We start from the raw sequence: 21,542 nt of genomic DNA, 5'->3' as shown, positions 1-21,542 counted from the left end.
CCCAGGCTTCAAGGACTCTAAGGACTCTAAAGATTTTAGTTATGAGTTGCACAGCAGTAATTTAAGGTCGAAATTAGTTTTGTGAGAGTAATTAATTTTTGGTTTATACAATTGAATAGGACAGTCATTGAGTTGTAAAGAGGTCACAGCCATTCCTGATCAAGGGAAATAAACTTGGACAATCTATCCAAAACAACAACGTCGATAATGTTCCAAAAGGTCGATTTTAGTTTTTTTTTTTTGCAGTTTCTAAGTCTTAGTTAAGAGTTGCACAGTAGTAATAAAATGTCGAAATTAGTTTTGTAAGAGTAATTAATTTTTGGCTGTTTTTGGTTTATACAATTGAATAGGACAGTCATTGAGTTGTAAAATAATTCTGATTCAAAATTAAAGCTACCGGTACACGTATCTACACACTGTAGTAAAGAAAAGGTGGTTACAACAGCAAAGAGGTCACAGCCATTCCTGATCAAAGGAAATAAACTTGGGCAATCTATCCAAAACAACAACGTCGAGAATGTTCTGGACAAAAGGTCGATTTTAGGTTTTTATTTCAATCCTTTGGCGCCTGTACCGGCCGTGACGAACGCTTCCGTTTGCACGGTAAGCTACGGTTTGGCGTCATCATCTTTGACCAAAAAAAGCCTCAGTTATACTAAACTCATCAGGATTATCTTTCTAATGATACCGCTGTCACATCGATTGGTTTTATTGATTTTTAAATACGTACGAATTAAAAATAGCAAATCGGCTTTTTTCAAAAATCTCTCATTCCAGTCACTCATGAAATGTAGCTTGTCTCTCCACATAACTCTTTTACGCCAGTTTTTGGCAACTAGTGTTTTTGGCGCAACGTTTTCGAAACAGAAGCTAACAGACACTCGGTTGCTGAAACCATTTCAGGCAACGACTTATCAAACGAATAAAAGAAAAATCTTGTAAAAAAATTAACATTAACGAACATACCTGCTCCAGTCTAATGACCGTGCCCATATATATATATAGCAACGCACGAGAAAAATTCACAAGATGGAGATGAAGCATTTATTATGACAAACGTGCTCATTTTTTTTTGTTTTTTTGTTGTTTTTTTTACAACTCAAGCGCCAGGAGTTTACCGCCATTTTAATCTCTTTATTTACCTTCTCAATGTCATGTTTTAAAGTGGATTGCAGATTTTTTTCTGAGTTCTGCCAGGAGCCATAATTATGGCTTTTCTGGTTCTAGGTTTTTATAGATTGTGCTCCTATGGCATATTCTCTGCGTGCTCGCCTTCGCCGTTCCCTTCCTCTCCTCTCCGGGTCTCGGGTGCCCCCGATTTGTGTTCGTGTGTTTTGTGTGGCGTTCCGGCCGTCCGTCCGCTGCTCCATCTCTCCGTGCCTCCAACGACCTCTCCGCATTCGCTCTTTCTCTGGCGCCATTTCTCTGCTGCTCTCGTTCGTCACTCTGCTCCTCCCCCTTCTGGTTCTGCATGATACGCTCAAACACCCTCGACCCACCCCCACCCCTATCAAGGACGCGATGCCCCCTGATGCCCCCTATGATTCACGATTTTATCGATCAGGCCGTTCGAAACCTGGTAACAAAAAACATGGCGGAAGATAATGAATGACAACATTCTTGCCGTTTGCTGAATGAAACAATTTTGAGCTTATGAGCAAAGCACTTGGAAGGTTAGTACTTTATTGCAGGCAATTTTTTTCAGTGTTCCTTTCCGCATGGTCAGAAGAGTTATATGGTCAGAAGAGTGTATACTGCAGAACTGAGTGGACGAAGGTAGATAAGCAGTCATTTGGGATATGCTTTTAATTGAGCTTGTTTGTTAAAGTTTTTACTGTGAATATACTGACGTACCTAACAACGCACGTTTAAAATAAGTGGAAAATAGTGAAGGGTTAATCAGGAAGTGAAATAAATAGTTCACATGTATGTAAGGTCTTAATAAATTCAAGTTAGAGTCAACATAAACGTTGTATATAACATGTCAAACACCACTGCATGGTCACCGTTGTAATTGTCACTGGACACCTCGCTAGGTCTGGTTCACACTAGTGACATTATTTAAGCTTATACATGAAAAAAAGATCAGTTCTTTCTTTATATGTTGTTTTTCTTATGTTGTTAAGTTGCGTTGTTCACACTGTAGTGACATAAAACTTCAATGGAGGTGTTTTTTTTGCATATGCGTGACCTTATAATTCTTGATGTTTATGTCGTTATGTTGCTTGTACAGGCATTATACTTTAAATGGCGAGTTCCCTCTATGAAATAAGTGTGCAAGCAATGCTGAATACAGTTACGTGATGATTGACCCTGCAGGTGTGTCTCATAGAAAGAATTGGCCATTCGAAAATTATCCCACTTTTTTGAGGTTCATTTGTTTCTTGTTTGTTTCTTTTCACAGACAATTGAGAACTCATTCAACAGGGATTACTAGGGGCAGCATGCAAAATTTTTAAATGATTATTGCAGGGGCTCCCCGTTTTCTCTCTTACCCAAGAACCCTTCTGTGCAGAATATGCAGTCCTCTTTAGGCCATCCCCTTTTTTTTTCGTTTATCGTCGTATGTGTTTTCTGTTTTGGGTCGGTCGGTCGGAAAAAAAAAAAAAAAAGTGGATAGGAGTCTGGAACTAGGACGCCCGGTACCTCAGCATATGTCCGTGGAGCCTGGCAGGACATGGTCGTCACATGGTGGCATGGAGGAAGGTCGACGACTCAACGAGAACAGCGTGGAGAACATATAGTGTCATTCCTCTCCTCTTATTCTGGCGCGGCGCTAACAGAGAAAAGGGGATGGCCTTAGCCTAATTTAAAAAATAAGCCAAAGACTCATGGTGGAGAGTTTATTGAAGGTTTTCATTTTACTTTTATTTTACAGCCCTAAAAATATTTTAACTTACAACAACTGCCTAGTGATTTGACATTGACTATCAACATGGAAGAGCAAATATCCCAGGCCAATGAGTTGTTGCAATTACCAGACTCAGAAAAGAAAGAAGAAGCAATAAGAATTTTGATGGGTATTTCCAAACAAGGAAACCAGGAGGCCACAACTATCTTGGCTACATGCCTGGCAGCCAGAGAGGGAATTACACCGGAGAATGAAAATGAAGTAAAGTGGTGTATCAAAACTTCTGAAGAGGAAAAGAGACTGCGACATGCTGTGGAAGAGCTTTATAATTCCATGAAAAGAGATGGTGAAGACAAGGTCGCTCTTCAAGATATCAATGAGGCTCTAAAAAAGGCAGAGGCAAACCTTAAGGTGAGCTTAAAAGCTAGGGGATCATTTTTTGGACATTCATTTGGCAATATGTTTAAGTTTAGTTTATTGATTGCCCCTTGATAGTGCAGAATGCAGAGTAACGCAGAGTGATAAACAGGCAAGAAACCTTCTGCAGTCCCAGACTACTAGATCCACCAAGCTGAGAGTTGTATTTTGATGTTAACATATAATATGTCCTTTTTTATTAAGGGTAAAAAAGTACTTTTTTATATTAGGAAAAAGAAAAGGGTAATGAGGGTGGCATTAAGAGTTCCTCTGAAGAAGAAGAGAAAGAACAACAAGAGAGGAGACAAGAACTAGGCCTTATGAGCTTGCTGACAAATGCATTGACAGTCGGTGGACAAGAAGAGTTCACTCTCAGTGAGCTGAAGGACACAGCTCTGGCATATGCCAAGGGTGAAGTTCCTGAAGTCGTAACTGTACTCAGTAAAGAAGATATGGAGAAATTTAAAAAGGCTTCTGCCTTGGAGAAGGTACATAAAACATACAGTTATAATTATATTGAGATATACTGAATATTTATACCTGGCCTGTAGGTATGTTTACTTTAGGTGGAGGGGCGGTTGCCTAATGGTTAGTGTGCCAAACTCCAGATCAAAGGTCTGCATTGTGTTCTTGGGCAAGACCCTTTTTTGTCAGTGCCTCCCTCTACCCAGGTGTATATTAAATGGGTACCTGGTTGGGGGGGGGGGGGGGGTAGCTCTGCAGCAATGGACTAGTTTCCCATCCAGGCATGATAAGCTCTGACCATGGCCCACTAAGCTCATATGCAGACTTTACCTACAGAATTAATTTACTTTTAAACTGTTTGACACATTATTTTCTGATTGGACAGACAAATTGGAAACTTGATACATTGTGTATCTGCCAGTGCTTCACACTTCCTAGACTGTTACGGGTATTTAACTTTTACCAGACTGTATATTGTCTTGTTTAAATACGATTTTTATACACAACTGTGAAAATTCTTGTGTTTTCATTGATTGAGAGTATAGACCATGATAATTAATGAATGATGTAAGATGCAACATAGTAATATTAGGCAAAATAATACAATAAAACTTGAGAAAGTGTCCAGTACTGCTAACTTTTTCAATACATCCAAAAGTCAGTTGAAACACTTTTATTTGTTATTGTATGAAACAAATCGGCCACATTTTTTCATGGTCTACTCTATGCTCTTTTAGACTATAGAAATTACACCATAAAATTACATGTCCAAAACATAATTTCCCTGAGCTTTAAATATTCTAGGGCGTTAATTCTATATGGTCTATTAGAGTGTCAAAAGAAAATACTATAGTTGATTTGTTAAATGATCTCAAGTTGACTAGAAAACAAATTAACTGAAGCTTATTAAAAACAAAAATTTTTTTCTTTCAAATTCAGGTCATAAAATTTCCACAGCAGTCACTGGAATCAGCCAAACATTTCATTCTTGTGAAAATTTCCAAGCAAGGATCAAGCTTTTTGAAATCTTTGATTCCAACTTCCCAAATTCAGATGCTATTCCTTCTGTATATCTACAGTCATCTGACCGCTGACTTCCTTTGGTTTCTTGTTCCTTTGGTGATCTTTTACATTTCTTTCCTTTCACTTGTTGTATTCTCACTTCAAATGTTTCATGGAAGAGAAGCTCTGAGGCAGCTGAAAAGTGTTTCACAGCTCATGAAAAAGTAAGCAACGGAGTTTGTATTATTTTCCAGGGCTAGAAAGTCATGGAATTTAAGTGTGGGTCATGAAAAGTCATGGAAATGGTATTGATTGTACAAAAAAAATTAGGCAGGTTTTTTTTTTGTGAGGAAAAGGGTAAAAACATTGAGCATCTTGAGTTAGGCAAATGTTGTCAATTTGTTTCCGTGCATCTTCGAAATATCGATATTTATAGCTGTAGCTTGATTTCTATCCACAAATTAAGGTTATATATTCCTATAGATGTTCAAAGATAATGTTTATATTTAGGTTTTGGTTGCCTACCACTAATTTCAGAACAGTTTAGATCAAAAATCTGCGAAACCCTGTGGCATAGTCCCTTTAAACTAAACCCCTAAATGACAAAGCAACCTGGGCGTGGCTCAGACAAGCTTTTCTCTTGATATGGATGAAGAGTGCTGTATAATTAATATGTAAAAGGTGCACACAATATAATTTGTTATGTATACAACATGCTCTTTATTGCTTTTTATAGGTTTGATCCAAGAATTGATGGGAAAGAGGCTGAAAGAAAATTCATGTGGAAATCTGCGACACCCTATGTAATGTTCTTTATTGTGTTGCTGGTAACAGTGGCTGTTCTTCCCCTTTGTGATAAGCACTGGATTCCATGTTCTGAAATGTCTTTGGTGGCGCTATTTTTCACAGGTGAATTTGCTAATATTAACAATGACTCCCAAGGGGGGAGGGGGGGAGGGCTACTAAAAATTTTTTATACAGGAAAGCTCAGTGCTTCAAGGTCCAAACCTTTACCCATTTCAGTCCATACCCCGTTCATGCATAATGGTATAATAATGGTACCCTTCACATTCTGACAGAAGGATTACTAAATCATTATTGTGCACTTGAATAACCCCTTAAAGGAATCCGCTGTTTGTTGGGTCTGTTTGAAATAATAGGAAAGACCCTTTCAATCACCTAAATGATAGTTTTCCATACCCCTTTATATACTCCAACCCGTGTAATCCCTACCTTGTTATATACCTAGAGCCTGTAAAAGGCACCCCTTTTGGGCGGGGCCTCCCTGTATAGTCCACTATAGGGAGTCCCCTCCCGCCCCTCCCCAATGACTGCAGTGGATGTTAGAGCAGTGCAGGAAAACTATCGACCCACAATTAGTTTTAACTTGTTGTTCAACATTGCTGCACCGCAAGTTAAAAAGTGCTGACATTGCACATTTTTCCACTAGTATTGCAATTTACAACATGTTTCACAAAATTGAACTTGTCTAGTTTGCACAACAAGCTGCATAACTTGCAACACAGGTGATAGGTCAAAGATATGCAGCAACACTTTTGAACTGTCTTTTCAACTTATGATGATGTGTTAAGGCACAAGTTAAAAAAAAATGTTTCCTGTATTTCGGCCTTAACTGAATTGTTACTATTTGTTTAATTATGTTGTTAACATATTTTGTGCATGTACTAGTTTCTTCTTTCAGAGGTTTGCCTGATAAATATGATGACTATGCATTGTACACAATACTTCTCAAACTGTTGACAACTGGATTACGCAGCTTGGAAAATGTGCGAGGCTTGGGTATCCTGTGCCAATCGCTTATTAGTGGTAGGTGCTTCATTGTGATGTACTGTTAACTTTGAAATTATTCTGTCAAATAAACTTTTCCGTTTTTCCCACAGTACCCCTCCCCTATGGATTGGAATTAGAGATCAGCCTCCCGTCCCTTCTTCATGTGCTTATCCTTGTCCTGTTGATCATCATGGCAGGACGTCACTCTTGGCGCGGCATATATAAAGTACTTATCCCTCATTTGGTCTGCCTGCTCTGGTGGCAGTTATTCACTGAGCTCTTTCGCTTCACATCCTGGAGCAGTCTGCTACGTGCTACGGTGGGGTGGGTCATTTTTGTCACCATGCTTCCCTTGTTGTTTCTCTTTACCATCGGCCTTGCACTGGCGTACTTTCTGCAGTGGTTTATAACGCTCGAGTTTGCTCTGAAGCTTGCTGTCACAGCGCTCATCCTTGCAGTCTCGTCAGCGTTTCTTTACTACTCCAAGCTCAAAATTCCTCATGGAGAGAAACTGGAGCAAAAGAAGAAACCGCTCATGATTGCCGCGGGCCTGGTGGTGTTCTGCCTTTTGGCCCCTATCATTTACGTCAATTTTGTTCCCTCCATATATGGCTCGAACAGGCCCGTTTCTTGGGAAGAGTATGTGGAAACATGTGGAAGCAAGGCCAGGGAAGGTGATAGAGTCAACCTTGCAGCAGTGCAGATCAAGTGCAATGAATTCCTTGGTGAATCGGTCAACTGGACTGGAACTGTGGCTTATGTCAAGTTAACCTCTGTGGAAAATCGTTTTCGAAGCCTGGTAACATTCCTGCCTGTGTTTTTAAGACCTACAATCAAGTGTCTCCTTGGAGGAGCAGAGGAGGGCAGTGCAGACAGGTGAGATTATTGGATGTAAATGTGTGCACTGTCCATGGGGCCATTGTTTTGGAGTTTTAGCCTTTTAATACCAGTAACTGAGGCCATATCCGAAGGAGCGCCTCCTGTAGCCAGTGTAGCGCATACCTTGCGCTTGCCGTACCCCGCCTACCAAGCCTGTTAATGTTATTATTAACCGTGCGAGCCGTTTATATTCTGGCTGGCATTTTTTTGTCGTTTTTAATTTTTTGTCGTTCGTTCCGCCCCGCCCCCAGCCAGCTCCTTTTCAGGTCACGCGTTTGTGCCGCGGACTCCGCTTTACTACCACTTGTCAGACCCATGTCCGCTCGTCGCCTGTGTTTATCATTACCTTTTTTCCCTCTCGCTCTGTGTGATGTTGGGGCGTTGGCTCGGGCGGTCGTCCTCACGAAGTGTTGGCACACGACTGTTCGGGTTTCCTTTTTTTTTGAGTTTCGGTCGACGTTTTCACTCGCAGATTGTAGGATCGTCTCGCGCGGGCCCTGCTCCGCTTGGGTGTGGGACTCTTTTTTTGGGTGTGGACTTGTTTTTGCCATTCTGACTGGTTTGGGTTTTTTTGCATTCGCTTTTTGCATGCGTAGCGGCATCTCCCCGGCATCTTCTGTCACGCACACTTCGTGACTGCGCACGCTTGTGTGTTTCTCAGTGCTGCTTTTCGTTTTCTGTGCGCCCGCGACTTCTGCAGCTGGGGTGGTCCACTCAGCACGGTATACTGCTTGCAGATTCTTGTTATAGATCTTTTCCAGTGAGCATCCTATTGTTATTTTGCACAATCAGCAGTACTATATGCGTTCTGACGGCCGTTACGCCAGGATGTAACCGTAGGTGCAACCTAAGTCTATTCCCGATCCCGGAGATGGGTTATCAGCCGCAACCCCACCCCCTCCCACCCCACCCAATAGCAATAATTGGGTCAATTACTGTTTTCCTGTTTCAGACAGGAACCTGTACAACTTTAAGAGGACGAAAAACAGGACCTTAAACTTGATTGATTTTTTATCTGTTCTTAGGTCTTCGGAGAAAGGCCTTTGGTTGTCAAGACCAAAAGGCCCGTGTCACTTGAGGACTTTTGACAGGTACACGTTTTCAGTTGGCGTAAACATGGCGGGCGCAGTGTCACAAAACAGCGAAGTAATCCAACTGACTGTTTCGCACCGCTTCTACCACACAATGATTACTTTACAGAAGAATACACAGGTACGCTTTCATATCGGCCTGTAAATTGAAACTTGCAGAGTTTTCTTTCAGTAACGTAGTTATTTTTCTAGAAAACAGCCCTTGTCAAGCCCTGAACAAACGGCAACGCAAGTTGAAAACTTTGCGTCCAAAGTTGAAAACTTGCGTCCAATTGCGTCTCCGTTTAGCCAGGACTTCGCGTTGACTTGCGTACACTTGCGTTGACTTGCGTTCACTTATTTGTTCACTTTGGTCGAGATCAAATTTGTACTTATAGTTAACGCAATTTTTACCGTTTGGCCACCCATCGCAAGTCAACGCTTTTTTGCAGTTTTATACGTCAAATAGTGAACTGCACCTTCAGTTGTAGCACTTTAAATGACTTTTTGCAAACTTGCGTGCACTTTCCACTCATCTTGCGTGTCCGTTTGGCCACCAAAGTCTGTACGCAAGTTGAACTTGCGTTTACTTGCGTCCACTTGTGTTACTGTTTGGTCAGTGATTTAACCTTTAGCAGTTCTTTACTAATGATTCGCAGTTGGTTCGAAGCCTTTAGAATGAAAGTTTGTTGTTGGCTTTCTCAAAAACTTAAGGTGGACCTGTTTCCCCCCTTTTGGGGGGGGAAAAAAGGGGGGGTTTCAGGGGGCCCCATTTTAAAAAAATTTTTTTTTGTAATAAGGTTTTTTTTTGGTTTTTTTTTGCCCCTTCCCCCTCAAATAAATGTTTATGTAGAGAAAATATACAAAAAATTCTAATTAAAAGCGCCATTTCCAAATAGTGGCATGTCCTCGTCAAAAAATTGCTTTGTTATTGTACTAAAAATAGACCAGGTATAATTTAAATAAAACTGCTGGAGCGATCTGTAGTCATAGCTTAAAATATAAAAATGTTTAAAACAGATGTCCCCAGGGGGACAACGAACAATAACGTCGATGTAGCTTATTAGAATTCTGCGAACCTTGCAAAAATCCATCATTCTCTGAAGAAGACCGCAGAAGGCGATAGAAAATTTAGAGTATCGTTTTAAATTTTTAAATCTGTTTTAAACATTTTTATATTTTAAGGTATAATTTAGTTTCTTAAGAATAGCAGTGTACACTCCTGTATAATGCTCTCCAAGCTCTGCCTAATTTTACATCTCCTTTTTCCAGATCACATTTCAGGGTCGCTTGGAAAATGGTCCGCCTTACGTGAGTGTCACTGCCAAGAGGCTCTTTATCAATGGTGTAAAAGTCAAATCGCGAATAGGACTTGGGCGTGACGACATATTTGAAGGATTGCGTGACTCTGGAAGATTCATGGCCCAGTTCTTTATGACCCCTTTGGTCAATGAGAGAGAAGATGAAGAATATGATTGAATGAGTTGCTGCAAAACTAAGTTTAACCCACAGATGCCTCTTTGCGTTGATACAGACTGTTCCTGCGACTTGCCGCGATCAAATCATTTCCCAGATTAGCAGTAGCGAAACATCAAGGCTCCATTGTGTCGTCACACAACGCTAATGGTGTTAGGATGCGTGACATCCTAAATAAAGGTTGCAAACAAGACTTGTTGAGTACACTTTAAAGTAGTTGTAGAAGTGATTCAGAGTGTTTTACTCACTCACAAGGAGAAGGGCAACGTTTCTTAGGATATTATTTTCTGATAACACGGAGATATAACGGTAAATGACACATTTAAAAGAATGGACTTCAGTGTTAAAAGATGTTCAAAATATTTTATTATATTATATTCTGTAATTCACAATATTTGTTATTATCTTAGTGGATCATAGAAAATACGTTGTACCAAGGACAATACGCCCTAATTTCACGCGTGGTATAAATTTAATTCAGAAGACAGAAAGTAAGCCGTGTGTTGATGAATATTGAAGTTCGTAGTTTTAGTGTCAGAGTATATTCTAAAAGAACTCTAAAAGAAAATCAATTCGGTATTTTAATAATATTGTTTATTTATTATATGTTGCCGATGCTAGGTAAAGGCAAACTTATAGGTTTTAAAGAAATTAACTACCCCCTAGACATTTAATTTATTGTGATCCCTCTTGATAGCTTTTTTGTCTCTATTTCTAGCTTTAGACATTAAGTGCTACATAATAATTGTGTTATACACGTAGGAAGGTACTCTAATCCAGTTTGTTGACTGCAAGTTGTCGTGCAATTTCCACAAATGCTCTTGTTGGTCGACCTGCCAAGAATTAGAAAAACAATAAAATTAACCGATGAAAGACGTGAATGAAATATTTGTTGAAATAAACTTACTTTTTTTTCAGAAGTGTATCATAAGCGAATCGTTTTATAGTAACATAACAGAATCTGTATTGAAATGAAGAGTTTGTAATGGAGACGCGAACGAGGAAATGCACAGACAAGCAGGCCTGCAGAAGGCTATGAATGAATGATTGAAATACTTTATTATAGTGTCAAAGTATTTAGCTGTAAAAAAACTCATTGGGGACACTATTAACATTAAAATCTACTAAGCTACATAAAGTTAAAAAATATTTACACTTAAATTCTAAGAAAAAAAGAACCGTACTACAAAGATGAATGCTTGGGATTACAAAGTCTGACAAAATAACAACGATAGACAAGCGCCACAAAAAGATAAAATCGACATGAAAAGGCTTTCTAATGGAAGAAAAGCAAAAAGAATGGTCGGAGTGAGAAAAATACTCGTAGCTCACTTTCTCACCAGCCGTCCTTTTTCTCCATTACAAAAATCTGTTTACACTGACAGGTTTGATAGAGGCTGAAACGTTCTCTATTCTAACTGAATTTAGAGGCATCGCATTGCTTATAAATTACTACAGCCCTGATTACTATCAAGATGTATAATGCAGTTGTGATTCAGCATTGGCCTCCCTGTCGTGATATTTTAAACATTCGTAGGACATTTGAAGACAAAAACACACATTACCTGACATGCCCTTGTTCAGATATGGAATAGCATTCGCACTGTTATCCATCACACCGGCGATGTCAAAATGAGCCCAGTGTTTAGCTTCAACAAACTCCTAAAGAATGAACTCGGAGTTAATTTTATAAAGACAAGAAGCTAAAAAAGCTTACAACTAACCCTGAGAATTGAACCGCTTCCAAGATAGGCAGTCATGGGAATCAGGCAAACACCTGCGTTTGCATACAGCTAAGTATATATGGTCCAGTTCTGGCCCTCTCCGAGAGCGTAGAGTTGCGTGACAGAGGGGGCCACAACTGGACTAGATATAATAGTGCAGACCAACTTCCCCCAGCCAAACGCGAAGATAACTTGTTAAACATGTTGTACCTTAAGAAAGACTGCTGCAGTACAGGCGCCAGCGGACCTACAAAACAAAGACAGAAAGTTTTCAACGTCAAAAACACCCAAAAAGCCTCAGTGAAGAAGCAAGCCAGGCTTATTACTATCAATTACATTACAAACTTAGGCCCCGTCCACACTGACCCGGGGAAAACGTATCTTTTTTACACGGATAGGCTAACCGTCCACACTGAAACGGCATTCACCGAAAACGTAGCTTTACAAAAACGCCCTCCAAAGTGGGTATCTTTTCAAATTTACCCGGGTTAATGTGGACGGAAAACATTTTACCCGGCGTTTTCAAATTCTCCATTTTTAAATTTACCCGGGTCAGTGTAAACGGGGCCTTTGCCTACCTCTTTTTGCCCGTATTTCTTATATCAGCTACGTCAGACTCTATCTGTTCAGTGTAGTGCTTGTAAAATGGCATGCGCCACATTCTTTCTCCACAGTCAAACCCAGCCTAAACATAAACAAACAGCCGCTGAACAATGTGTCTTGGTATAGCGATATACAGATGCATTATCCTGTTCTTAGAAATGGTGTAAAAAGATGCCGAGAGCAAGCCAACAGTTACTCAAGTTTCCCGAAGGAACGCAGGGATGATCTTACCAGCTGAGGTCTCTATCCGCGAAGCGTTTGACTCGTCTAAGCGACGATAATTCAGTAGACTCACTGACTCGTATTGGAAATTTATTACTGTCATTTGGCAGTTTCAGATTGTACAGACAATATAGAACATATGAAGTGCCTACCTACCTGGAAGATACAATGCCACAATGTTAGAGAGTTAGTAAACACTCCTGCTGCCCCCTGCCCCAAGGCGATATCCATTGCTCCTGCAATTGTCATTTGTAAGAAACTACATCAGCAAATATCAGGGTTCTTAATTGCTCTACCGTCTACTTAACCTGCGAGCAGTGCTCTCTGTTTAGCAAACCTATAAACGAAAATGGTTCAAGTTTGTGGAGCAGTACTCGGCAAATGAGTGGAATGCATTCGAACGTGTGGATGACTAACGAGGGCGAGAATCGAAATAGATTGCAATATGGACAAACTTAGACCTGAGATGAGGCTACTAACATTTTTAAGCTTGGCTCGGGTTGCAAGCATTTCTGCATTAAGTACTAAAAATGCTACTTATTTTCGGACCATAAGCAAAGTAATATATACAATTCGTAAGTAATTTAAAAATTGACCAAGTAAAAAGGAACCATGCACTGAAATTAAAGAAAAGAAATCATTTAACGCAATAAACTTTAACAATTTATGACTCTAGTCTTAAAACAAAGAAGTCTATCGATTAAGCCTCAGGATAAGTCTACCACATGAAACTCCAGAGCTTGAAGAGAAGCCTGAGTATTAAGTCATAATATAGTTACCAGTTAGTGTAGCAGCATCGATGATGGCAAGAGGATTAAGTTGACTTGCATAACAGAGAGCGTCGGCAAGAATGAGTCTTCCTTCGGCATCTGTGTTGTCAATCTGAAAGAACACTTTTTAATTTAGTAAAATTTGATAAACAATCTCTCTCTTCTTTGAGAACATTTTATTGAAATTACAAAAGAAACAATCACTTGTAATCATTTTATAATTAGAAAAATGTGCCAGATATTTCGTACTGTTTAATAAGAATGGGGGAGTTCTAACATGCCACTTAAAATCCTGCCAGTTAGCAACTCAATGGAGAGTCACGGTATTTTAGTCATTTTTTGAATTACTTTCAAATCAAAGGGGACCTCAAACTAATAGTTTTCTAATGTAGAAATACCAAAGAAGTAATAAAAACCCGAAAATAAACTAGGATGGTTTCGACTGACGAACTAAGATTGAAACAGACAACAATCAACAAACTTAAAAAAAGTTTGCAATTTTTTACGTTATTAAGATGCATTGTCGATGACATAACTCCTTTAGCCATGTTTAATTACAATGTGGCATGTAAAAGTAGCCCTAGTCCATAAAGATGAGACACGGCAATGTCGCCATAGATCAACTGACAATTTCCCTTTGGAGGCGTGTTCCTTAATTTGCCCGACCTTGCATGTCTGCCTTTCAGTTTGTTGAAAGCATGAACTTTCCACAGGCTATGCGGACCGTTTCATGGTCTGGTTACCTGTCACTAACCTCAATAGTCTTTCCATTCATTGCGGTGACGACATCTCCAGGTTTGTTAGCACTTCCTGATGGCATATTCTCACACAGTGGAACAAGAGCCGTGACATTGATTGGCACTTTAAGCCTTGCTATGGCTTCAAAAGCCGCGCTGACTGTAGCGGCTCCACCCATGTCAGCCTTCATCTGTCCCATGCCAGCTGCTGGCTTGATACTGATACCACCACTACAACAAAATGATGAATACAATGTAAAGGATACTAGAAAAGGGACCTGTACCTAAGAGTAAGATAATCAAATTATTGCTGAACTCATTTTATGAATAGCATACCTGTCAAATGTTACACCTGCAAGAAAGGTAGATGTATCAAATTAATTCATTTAGATATAACACAAAATAAAATAACACGCAACCACTACTTAACAATTAGACTACAAGCCCGAGTTTTCTATTTTAACAATAGAGTGTTTCTGTCGAGGAACTATCGGCTGATAGTTGCCCCGCGGAAATTTGATGTTCTTAAAACAAATATTAGCCCGAGAAGCAAAGCTTCGGGGCAATATGCTAGTTTTAAGAACATCAAATTTCCAAGGGGCAACTATCAGACCGATAGTTCCGAGACAGAAACACTCTATTGTCTTGATTGTTCACCACTAAATTTTCTTCCGCGTGCACATACAAAAACAAGCATCGTGAATTATTTTAATTTTGAGGATAAAAAAAACTCAATTGAAAGCCGAAATTTGACAAACGAGACAAAACCAGACGAGAAACCCACTAAATGCAGTGTATTTGGTTGGGTTTTTTTGTCTGCAGGCAGCTTGTTTACAAAAAACAGTCACGGGCGGGCACTATCGATCCGGGCATTTTTTCACGGGAGGGCACTATGGGCTGATAGTGCCCTCAGGCGGACGGGCACTATCGCGTCACGTGTTCAATTTAAACCAATCAGAATCGGAGAAAATTTAGTGGTGAACTATAAGAGCAGATAGTCAACGAGGCACAGCCGAGTTGACTTTCGCTCATAGAAAACGAGAGCGAGTAGTCTAATTGTTTTAGTAGAAACTCTTAAAGGACTGCAGTCCAAAAACCTACAATTTTACGTACTTATAAGCCAAAGATGAAGAAAAAATAATCTTTAAATGAGCAACGAGGGCGCAATCGTTTTCTATCGGCGAATAGAAAACAGTGGGAGAACCAATCAGATTCGCAGATTTTCAATAGAGCATGGCTGAGTTTCTACTAACATCAGTTAGAAAACAGCCAAACAGTCTTTTTAACACTTTATACTGTGCCCTTTCATGGAGCAATTTTCAAGAAAACACAAAATCACTAATATACAATTAGATGTCAAAGCTTGAGGTTACCATCTGCTGATAGTTGGCAAGGGGCAAAGCCCCAAGTCAACTATCAAAAGTCCATAGAAACCGAGAGTGAGCCATCTGATTGTTTCAGAGAACGATCTATTCAACAAAAGGATCAGTGAAAGTGGCTTTGGTAGTTTGGGATTATGATTTTGGCAATTTTACTATCACACACTCTGAAGGCAGTCTATCAAAAATTAAACCACTCTTGTATAGCCGATCAGATTGCTACTGCCTAAGACTCAGTCGCTAGGTTATGCTAACTGTAATTAGCACAACCCAGCAGCCGTTTATTGGCAAAACGTGCAATCTGATTGGCTACACAGGTGCCTTCTACTTAACAATTAGACAGCGATGTCAAGGTTTCTATCGGCTGATAGTTGGTGAGGGGTGAATTCCCGAGTCAACGATCAAAAGCCGGTAGAAACCAAGAGCGAGCTGTCTAATTGTGTTAGCATAACCCACTGACCTCAGAATATCGCTAGAATTGATTTATTGAAGGTTTTGATTGATAAATTAAGTGAAAACTAAGCGCACGTGCTGAGAGCCATCTACCGATCAATAAACAGCACCTGTGTAGCCAATCAGATTGCGCAACTACCAATAGACAGTCAGTGTGGGTACGCTAATGATCGTTTGACAGCTCTCAGCTGAGCACACGCTCAATTTTTTGCTGAATTATTTTAGCAATTAACTCCTTCAAAAAATCAACTCTGGCGATATGGATCAGCCACTGGGTTATGCTAAAACAATTAGATGTCTCGCTCTCGGTTTCTACCGGCTTTTGATAGTTGGCTTGATTCACCCCTCGCAACTATCAGCTGGTAGAAACCTCGAGCTTGTCGTCTTATTGTTTATTAGAAACAAATTTATTATAATGCTACAAGTCACTATTAAATAACATCTTAACAAGTAGCCTAAATTAGTTCAGGGGCTTATAGCCTGTTGCTAAGTTCTCCCTCTTCATCATTTACCGGTAAGTAATACAACAAGGACACTTTTATCACTGACAGTACAAAGTCGAATGTTACTTCTGAGCACTTACCCTTTCCTACAAAAATTAAAGGTGATGAATCACTCTCCTCTGCTCCAAAATACTTCATTTCCAAGAATATGCTGGGTTCACTTGAGCCTTTGCCAACAATTAGAAAAGCACCCATCTTGTTTTCCTCGGCCCAACTTTGGTCTCTTACGTCAAGGAAAACGAGAGAAAATCAAGAAAAAAAATTAATGCCTCAAGACAAAACACATACCGTAACTTGTTTACTGGAAGATACAGCCTGTTTGGCAGGCAGCTTAATTGTGAAGAAAAGTACCAAAATAAATGTGGAGAGAGCTGAGCTATAAGAAAATAGCAGTAAAATCACAGACCCAGAGCGTCCTTTGTTTCTCATTTCCACAGTGCTCCTATTTACATGTAGTCAATAACAGCAACAACTGATTAACATTAAGCCCCTGGTCATCTTATTTTTCCTTCTATCAATCTAATAGGTAACAGCTAGATTTAGAAAATGATAACCATACTACCACAGAAAAACAAGCACAAAACTGACAAATTAAGCATACCTAGCAAGCACTTGCACATTTTCAAGATCAGAGAGCCTTTGAGTGAGTGTATCAGCAAAAATTGTTGGCGTCATAAGATTTGATGGAGTTTCCATGAGGTCTCTGGCAAAATTCTGCGCACCAGACAGTAACAATCCATCTTGCCAAAGTTTACGCAAGGAATGTAAATGAGCTTTTTCCTCTTTGCTAATAAAATACAAAAAAAAAACATAAAAATTAAATTACTTTATTTAATGAGCTGGGGAAACCTAATAGTTATGAAACTAGAGAACTTATATAATAATGATGTCCATGCATTTATAAGTCAAAAAAAGGAAAAAAGTTGTTGCTAAATATAGTAATGGGAGGTGCAGTGACCTAATGGTCAGTGCACCGGAGTCCGGAGTGGACGTTCCAGGTTCTGAGCCCTGGCCAGGGTCACTGCGTTGTGTTCTGGGACAAGACACTTTACTCTCAAAGTGCCTCTCTCCACCAAGGTGTATAAATGGGTACCAGCGAAATAATGCTATCGAAACCGGGATAAGCTCCGGCAGCACTAGTGTGCACCACTTGGCTCGAGGCTGCCATTTTTTTAAAATATAGTTATGCTGTAGGTCAAATTTATTCATTTTTCAACCTAGTAGGTTACTGGGTAATCTGTTTCAACTTGAAGATAACACTCTCACAGTGACATAAAACCATTTGAATTCATTAAAAAAAGAAATCCCAATCAACAAATCCAAGTTATTTTAAGTGATTAAAAGATTGTTGTCCACAGGCCTTAAGCTCAAACAGATTAACCTAAGTTGGAAACAGATTTAACCTGGAAACCAATGTGACCTACAAAACCAACACCTGGTTTTACACAGTGGCATTTTCTGTCTGAATAACCACACACGTTGTTAAATAAAAAAAATCATAATGTAATGTCCGGTCTCATCCATTAAAATTCTAACTGTGAGCGCATTGAGCTTTGAAATGCGCTATATAGCACCTATATCATTCATTCATTCAAAATCTCCTCATGACTTTGTCGTTTTTTGTACATATCCATGTGTGCTGGCAGTCCAAGTCACTTGTGAGGTATCTCTTGGTTTTGCTCGTGAAAGCTTGTGCATTGTGCCTAGCGATGGTTCACTAATTTGGTTGGTTAAGATTCAAGTGCATAAATTTACCTCCGTAAATCACTTTCCTTTACATGCTCATGGAGTTGAAGTTCAACTTGTAACTTTTTGGAAGATTTCAGGGTGTCATAGCTGAAAAGAGAGAGGCTCGCTCCCTCAGCTGCCGCTGAGAACAAAGCAAAAAGAAGGGCTTATTATCAGGGGGCTATAATGGGTGGATCTGGAAGACTGATCTGCTTCATCTATCTACAGTTGTTAATTGTTGTTTCATTTGGGGGGTTATAGAACTTCTATGCACCTGCAGGTTAAGAATTTGCTTGATTACACTGAAATGTTTTGTTAGTTATATCACTGATGACTCAAATTTCATTAATTAAAAGTAAAAAGATATAAAGAGTTGCTTTTTGCAAGTTGTGAGATTATACCTTTTTGGTCCCATTTGCTTTGTCTATTACTCCCACTGAGTAACACATTCTCACCAGAATAATTTTAGTTAATCCCCTCCCACCCTCCTTCCACCTCTTCCTCCTACCAACTCAACTTACCACCATTTGGTCATTTTGATATAATAATAATAATCCATTAGGCCCTGCAATTGTTCAAAGGATGGATAATGCTACCTCCTCCCCCCCTCCCCTGGATAAATCACTATCCAGTGGATAGCGATGTAGGTTTTGTATGACAGTTATCACTGGATAATGATTTATCAGGTGGATAGCGATATCCACCCTATAAACAACTAGGCCCAGAGCTGTTGTTAACTAAGCTACCACTGACCACGATGGAGCACCACTTACACCATTTGAAAGGTTTCACAATTGCAGAGAGATAGCACCATATTAAATCAAGTTATTAAATGTTGCATTTATCTGAAGGTTTCCATTTCTTACCTTGAGGATCTGAAAATGAATCTACTTCAGCCGTCTGAACTCTACAATCCCTCAAGACCTTAACACCAACTATAAAAGAATGGTCTCAAGACATTTGCCTTAACAAAGAAATTTTATATACTTAGGGTGTATATCCATGAGTTGGGTTTGGATATTTTCTGAAGCTGCACAATCTGCAATTTGTACCCAGATCCTGCAGAACAGAATGCTTAACATAATGTTGATTAGTACATTAATTTAGCAGACCAAAACAAATTATTGGTTTGTTGACAATACCTATTAGACATAATCTATTGATGAAAATCTTTCAAAAAAATACAGTGCAACTACATAACTTAAGACTGCTGTGTGATTACTTCAATAGACCTTGTTGAAAAATTGGAAATAATGTGTTGATGTAATGACCATGAACCAGTGGAAGTTTTCATTCATTTTCCTGAGTTCCATTAGTTCAGTTCAGGGCTGACTTTTTCCAGATTCCCACTTTCACCCAGCAATGTTAACTGTTGGTCACAACAGACATGTAACCTGCAATAATGATAGCTAAAATTCACCTCCAGATGCCTGTCTACAGTTGCCACTACATTCCTTTTCTTCACTTGTCTCTGTGTTGGATTCAATGTCTTTTTTGCCAAGACCAACAACAACAACACATGGGTAATCCTAAGGGCAAAACAATAAGAAAGATAAAACCAGGCTGCGACAAAAAAAAAAACAAAACACCCCCCCCCCCCCTAAATTTTTCTCCTTCATTTTTTTTTATTTTTCCCCCCATACGACCCCCTATCACTCATCCCTTGAAGGTTTCCCTTGAAGGTGAGTTCTTCCAGCTGTAGGAAAAAAATCAAATCTATGACCGTCCAGATTTTTTGCAGTATTTGATATATATGCATTAGCACACAGTTACTCTTAAAATAATACAAACCTTATCAATACCGAAGTATGTTTTTGATTTGCCAATCTTTCCCTCAAATCCAGACCTAATACAAAACAAGAACATTCGAAGAATACATTAAACAAACTGGGGCGGAGACAAAAAAAACACACCCCCGGGAACAAACATAGTCATAAATCATCTGTTCACAGATGGCAGCTTCACCACACGGCACTGAATACATTTTTGCCATACAACAAACCTGGGCTAAAACCTGTACTTTGTCAAGTAGACCAAGGGCAAATTTCAGATCAGTGGAAAGGAAAAAAAACGAGTACCTGAGATAACCAATACACAGTCATGTGACATGTGTAACAAACACAGCTTGATACAGTCATTTATACCATGCCATAGAAAATACAGCCAATCAGAATACAGGAAAGCCGTTGTATATTCGACGGTATTCAACCCAACCTTCCCATCGTGCGCTGCGATTGTATTCTCGACGAAATTTAGTAAGCGTTTTTTCTATGGCTGGTATAAATAGTTACACAACACTTTTCATATACTATGGATATCCCACTGTCACTTGTATTTTCTCGTTACACCTCCCTTTTAGGCGAGTGTGTATACAGAATACAAGTGAGTGGGATATTCCATAGATCACTTACGTTGCATAACTAGTATGTACATTGCATAAATATAAAACTGGTGTTTATAAAATATGTTATTTTGCTGTTTCTTGTTTAAATTACAGCTGATAACATAACATTAACTTAGTGGCAAATGTGAGGCTGCAAAAAGGTTTATAAATGACGACCATTCAAAATGTAACGCAAAGCTCAAATACAACCTGTCACACAACACCTGCAATCACGCTACACATTGCCACATACCGAGCACCATTAGCCATGAATAAATGAAATATCTTTACACCAATCGCATTCGTTAGTTTCTTACAGTTTAATCATTTCTTTTAGCCTTCCCGAAGTTCTTGAGTTGAACTTTTTAGCCGCGTCGGTGAAGAAATTCTCCACATCAGACTTGTTCGAATTCCCGCCTTCTCCCTCGTACACACCAAGAACAACTCCACGATCAATCACGGCCTAAAATAATACAAATAGCAAAATAAAGAAAACTAAATTGACAACTAAACTGTTGATTTCTTTTCACGCTACTTACCTTTGAACAAAATGCCCTTACACGTACTGTGGGTGAAAAATATCTGGAAGTGCGACAAAGGACAAAGCATCAGAGAAACCGCCGCCATCTTGGGACTTCTAATTAGGCTCCAGACTTCCTCGGTCAATAAAAATTGTCTGCACTTCACGCTCTTTAGATGGTGACGCACTATGGTTTTATCCACAGACTAGACAAGTCAGACAAAAGCTAGAGGATTTTCATATTATTTCTAAAAGAAAACAAACAAAAATAATAAAAAGAGGCGCATTTAAAAATTGACCCAAAATTGGACATTGATGCGATACAAGAGCGTGCGAGGCGTTTGTCTGGGGAGGCCTTTCTTTAAGCTGTCTGGTTCCATTTAAAAACACAAACAGAGCATACGTTGCAAATTGTGAGTAGTCATGGGCGCCTCATCTCTTCGAGCAGTGGTAAGTAGCGACGGTTATTTATTTATTCATAGTACCTTAGTTAAAATAAGGAACGGAGAATCTTTTAAAATAGGAAACCTTAAAAAGCGTTAAAAAGTGCGGGAATCTTTACTAATGAG

The 21,542-nt window shown here is 39.4% G+C and overlaps 2 protein-coding genes across 2 annotated transcripts; one reads left to right on the top strand and one right to left on the bottom strand.

Moving 5' to 3' along the window:
• Positions 1–1,585: 1,585 nt before the first annotated feature.
• Positions 1,586–10,871, top strand: LOC144643053 (wolframin-like). The gene is made up of 9 exons (XM_078502185.1): positions 1,586–1,673; positions 2,879–3,262; positions 3,499–3,756; positions 4,673–4,959; positions 5,472–5,644; positions 6,425–6,562; positions 6,637–7,402; positions 8,431–8,617; positions 9,748–10,871. The coding sequence occupies exons 2-9, from the start codon at positions 2,936–2,938 to the stop codon at positions 9,952–9,954; spliced, it is 2,343 nt and encodes a 780-aa protein (XP_078358311.1). The 5' UTR covers positions 1,586–1,673; positions 2,879–2,935; the 3' UTR covers positions 9,955–10,871.
• Positions 10,295–21,080, bottom strand: LOC144643054 (cytosol aminopeptidase-like). Its single transcript, XM_078502186.1, is given in 17 exon segments — positions 10,295–10,784; positions 11,517–11,613; positions 11,886–11,922; positions 12,254–12,360; positions 12,657–12,736; positions 13,280–13,382; positions 14,025–14,238; positions 14,344–14,359; positions 16,423–16,565; positions 16,944–17,129; positions 18,098–18,212; positions 18,937–19,005; positions 19,491–19,599; positions 19,862–19,916; positions 20,771–20,916; positions 20,993–21,058; positions 21,060–21,080. Coding segments are annotated over 17 exon segments (1,626 nt in total). The 3' UTR covers positions 10,295–10,722.
• Between the last annotated feature and the right edge of the window lie 462 nt (positions 21,081–21,542).

Source organism: Oculina patagonica, chromosome 2 (assembly GCF_052425735.1).
Source record: "Oculina patagonica isolate OP01 chromosome 2, crgOcupat, whole genome shotgun sequence".
Taxonomy (NCBI): Eukaryota; Metazoa; Cnidaria; class Anthozoa; order Scleractinia; family Oculinidae; genus Oculina; species Oculina patagonica.
The sequence above is the reverse complement of the archived record's forward strand: the minus strand, read 5'-3'. Positions and strand labels throughout refer to the sequence as shown.

Coding starts and splice junctions, on each gene's coding strand:
- LOC144643053 (XM_078502185.1), top strand. CDS start 2,936: ATGGAAGAGCAAATATCCCAGGCCAATGAGTTGTTGCAATTACCAGAC. Junction 5,645..6,424: donor GGTGGCGCTATTTTTCACAG/GTGAATTTGCTA, acceptor TGCATGTACTAG/TTTCTTCTTTCAGAGGTTTG. Junction 8,618..9,747: donor CTTTACAGAAGAATACACAG/GTACGCTTTCAT, acceptor TCCTTTTTCCAG/ATCACATTTCAGGGTCGCTT.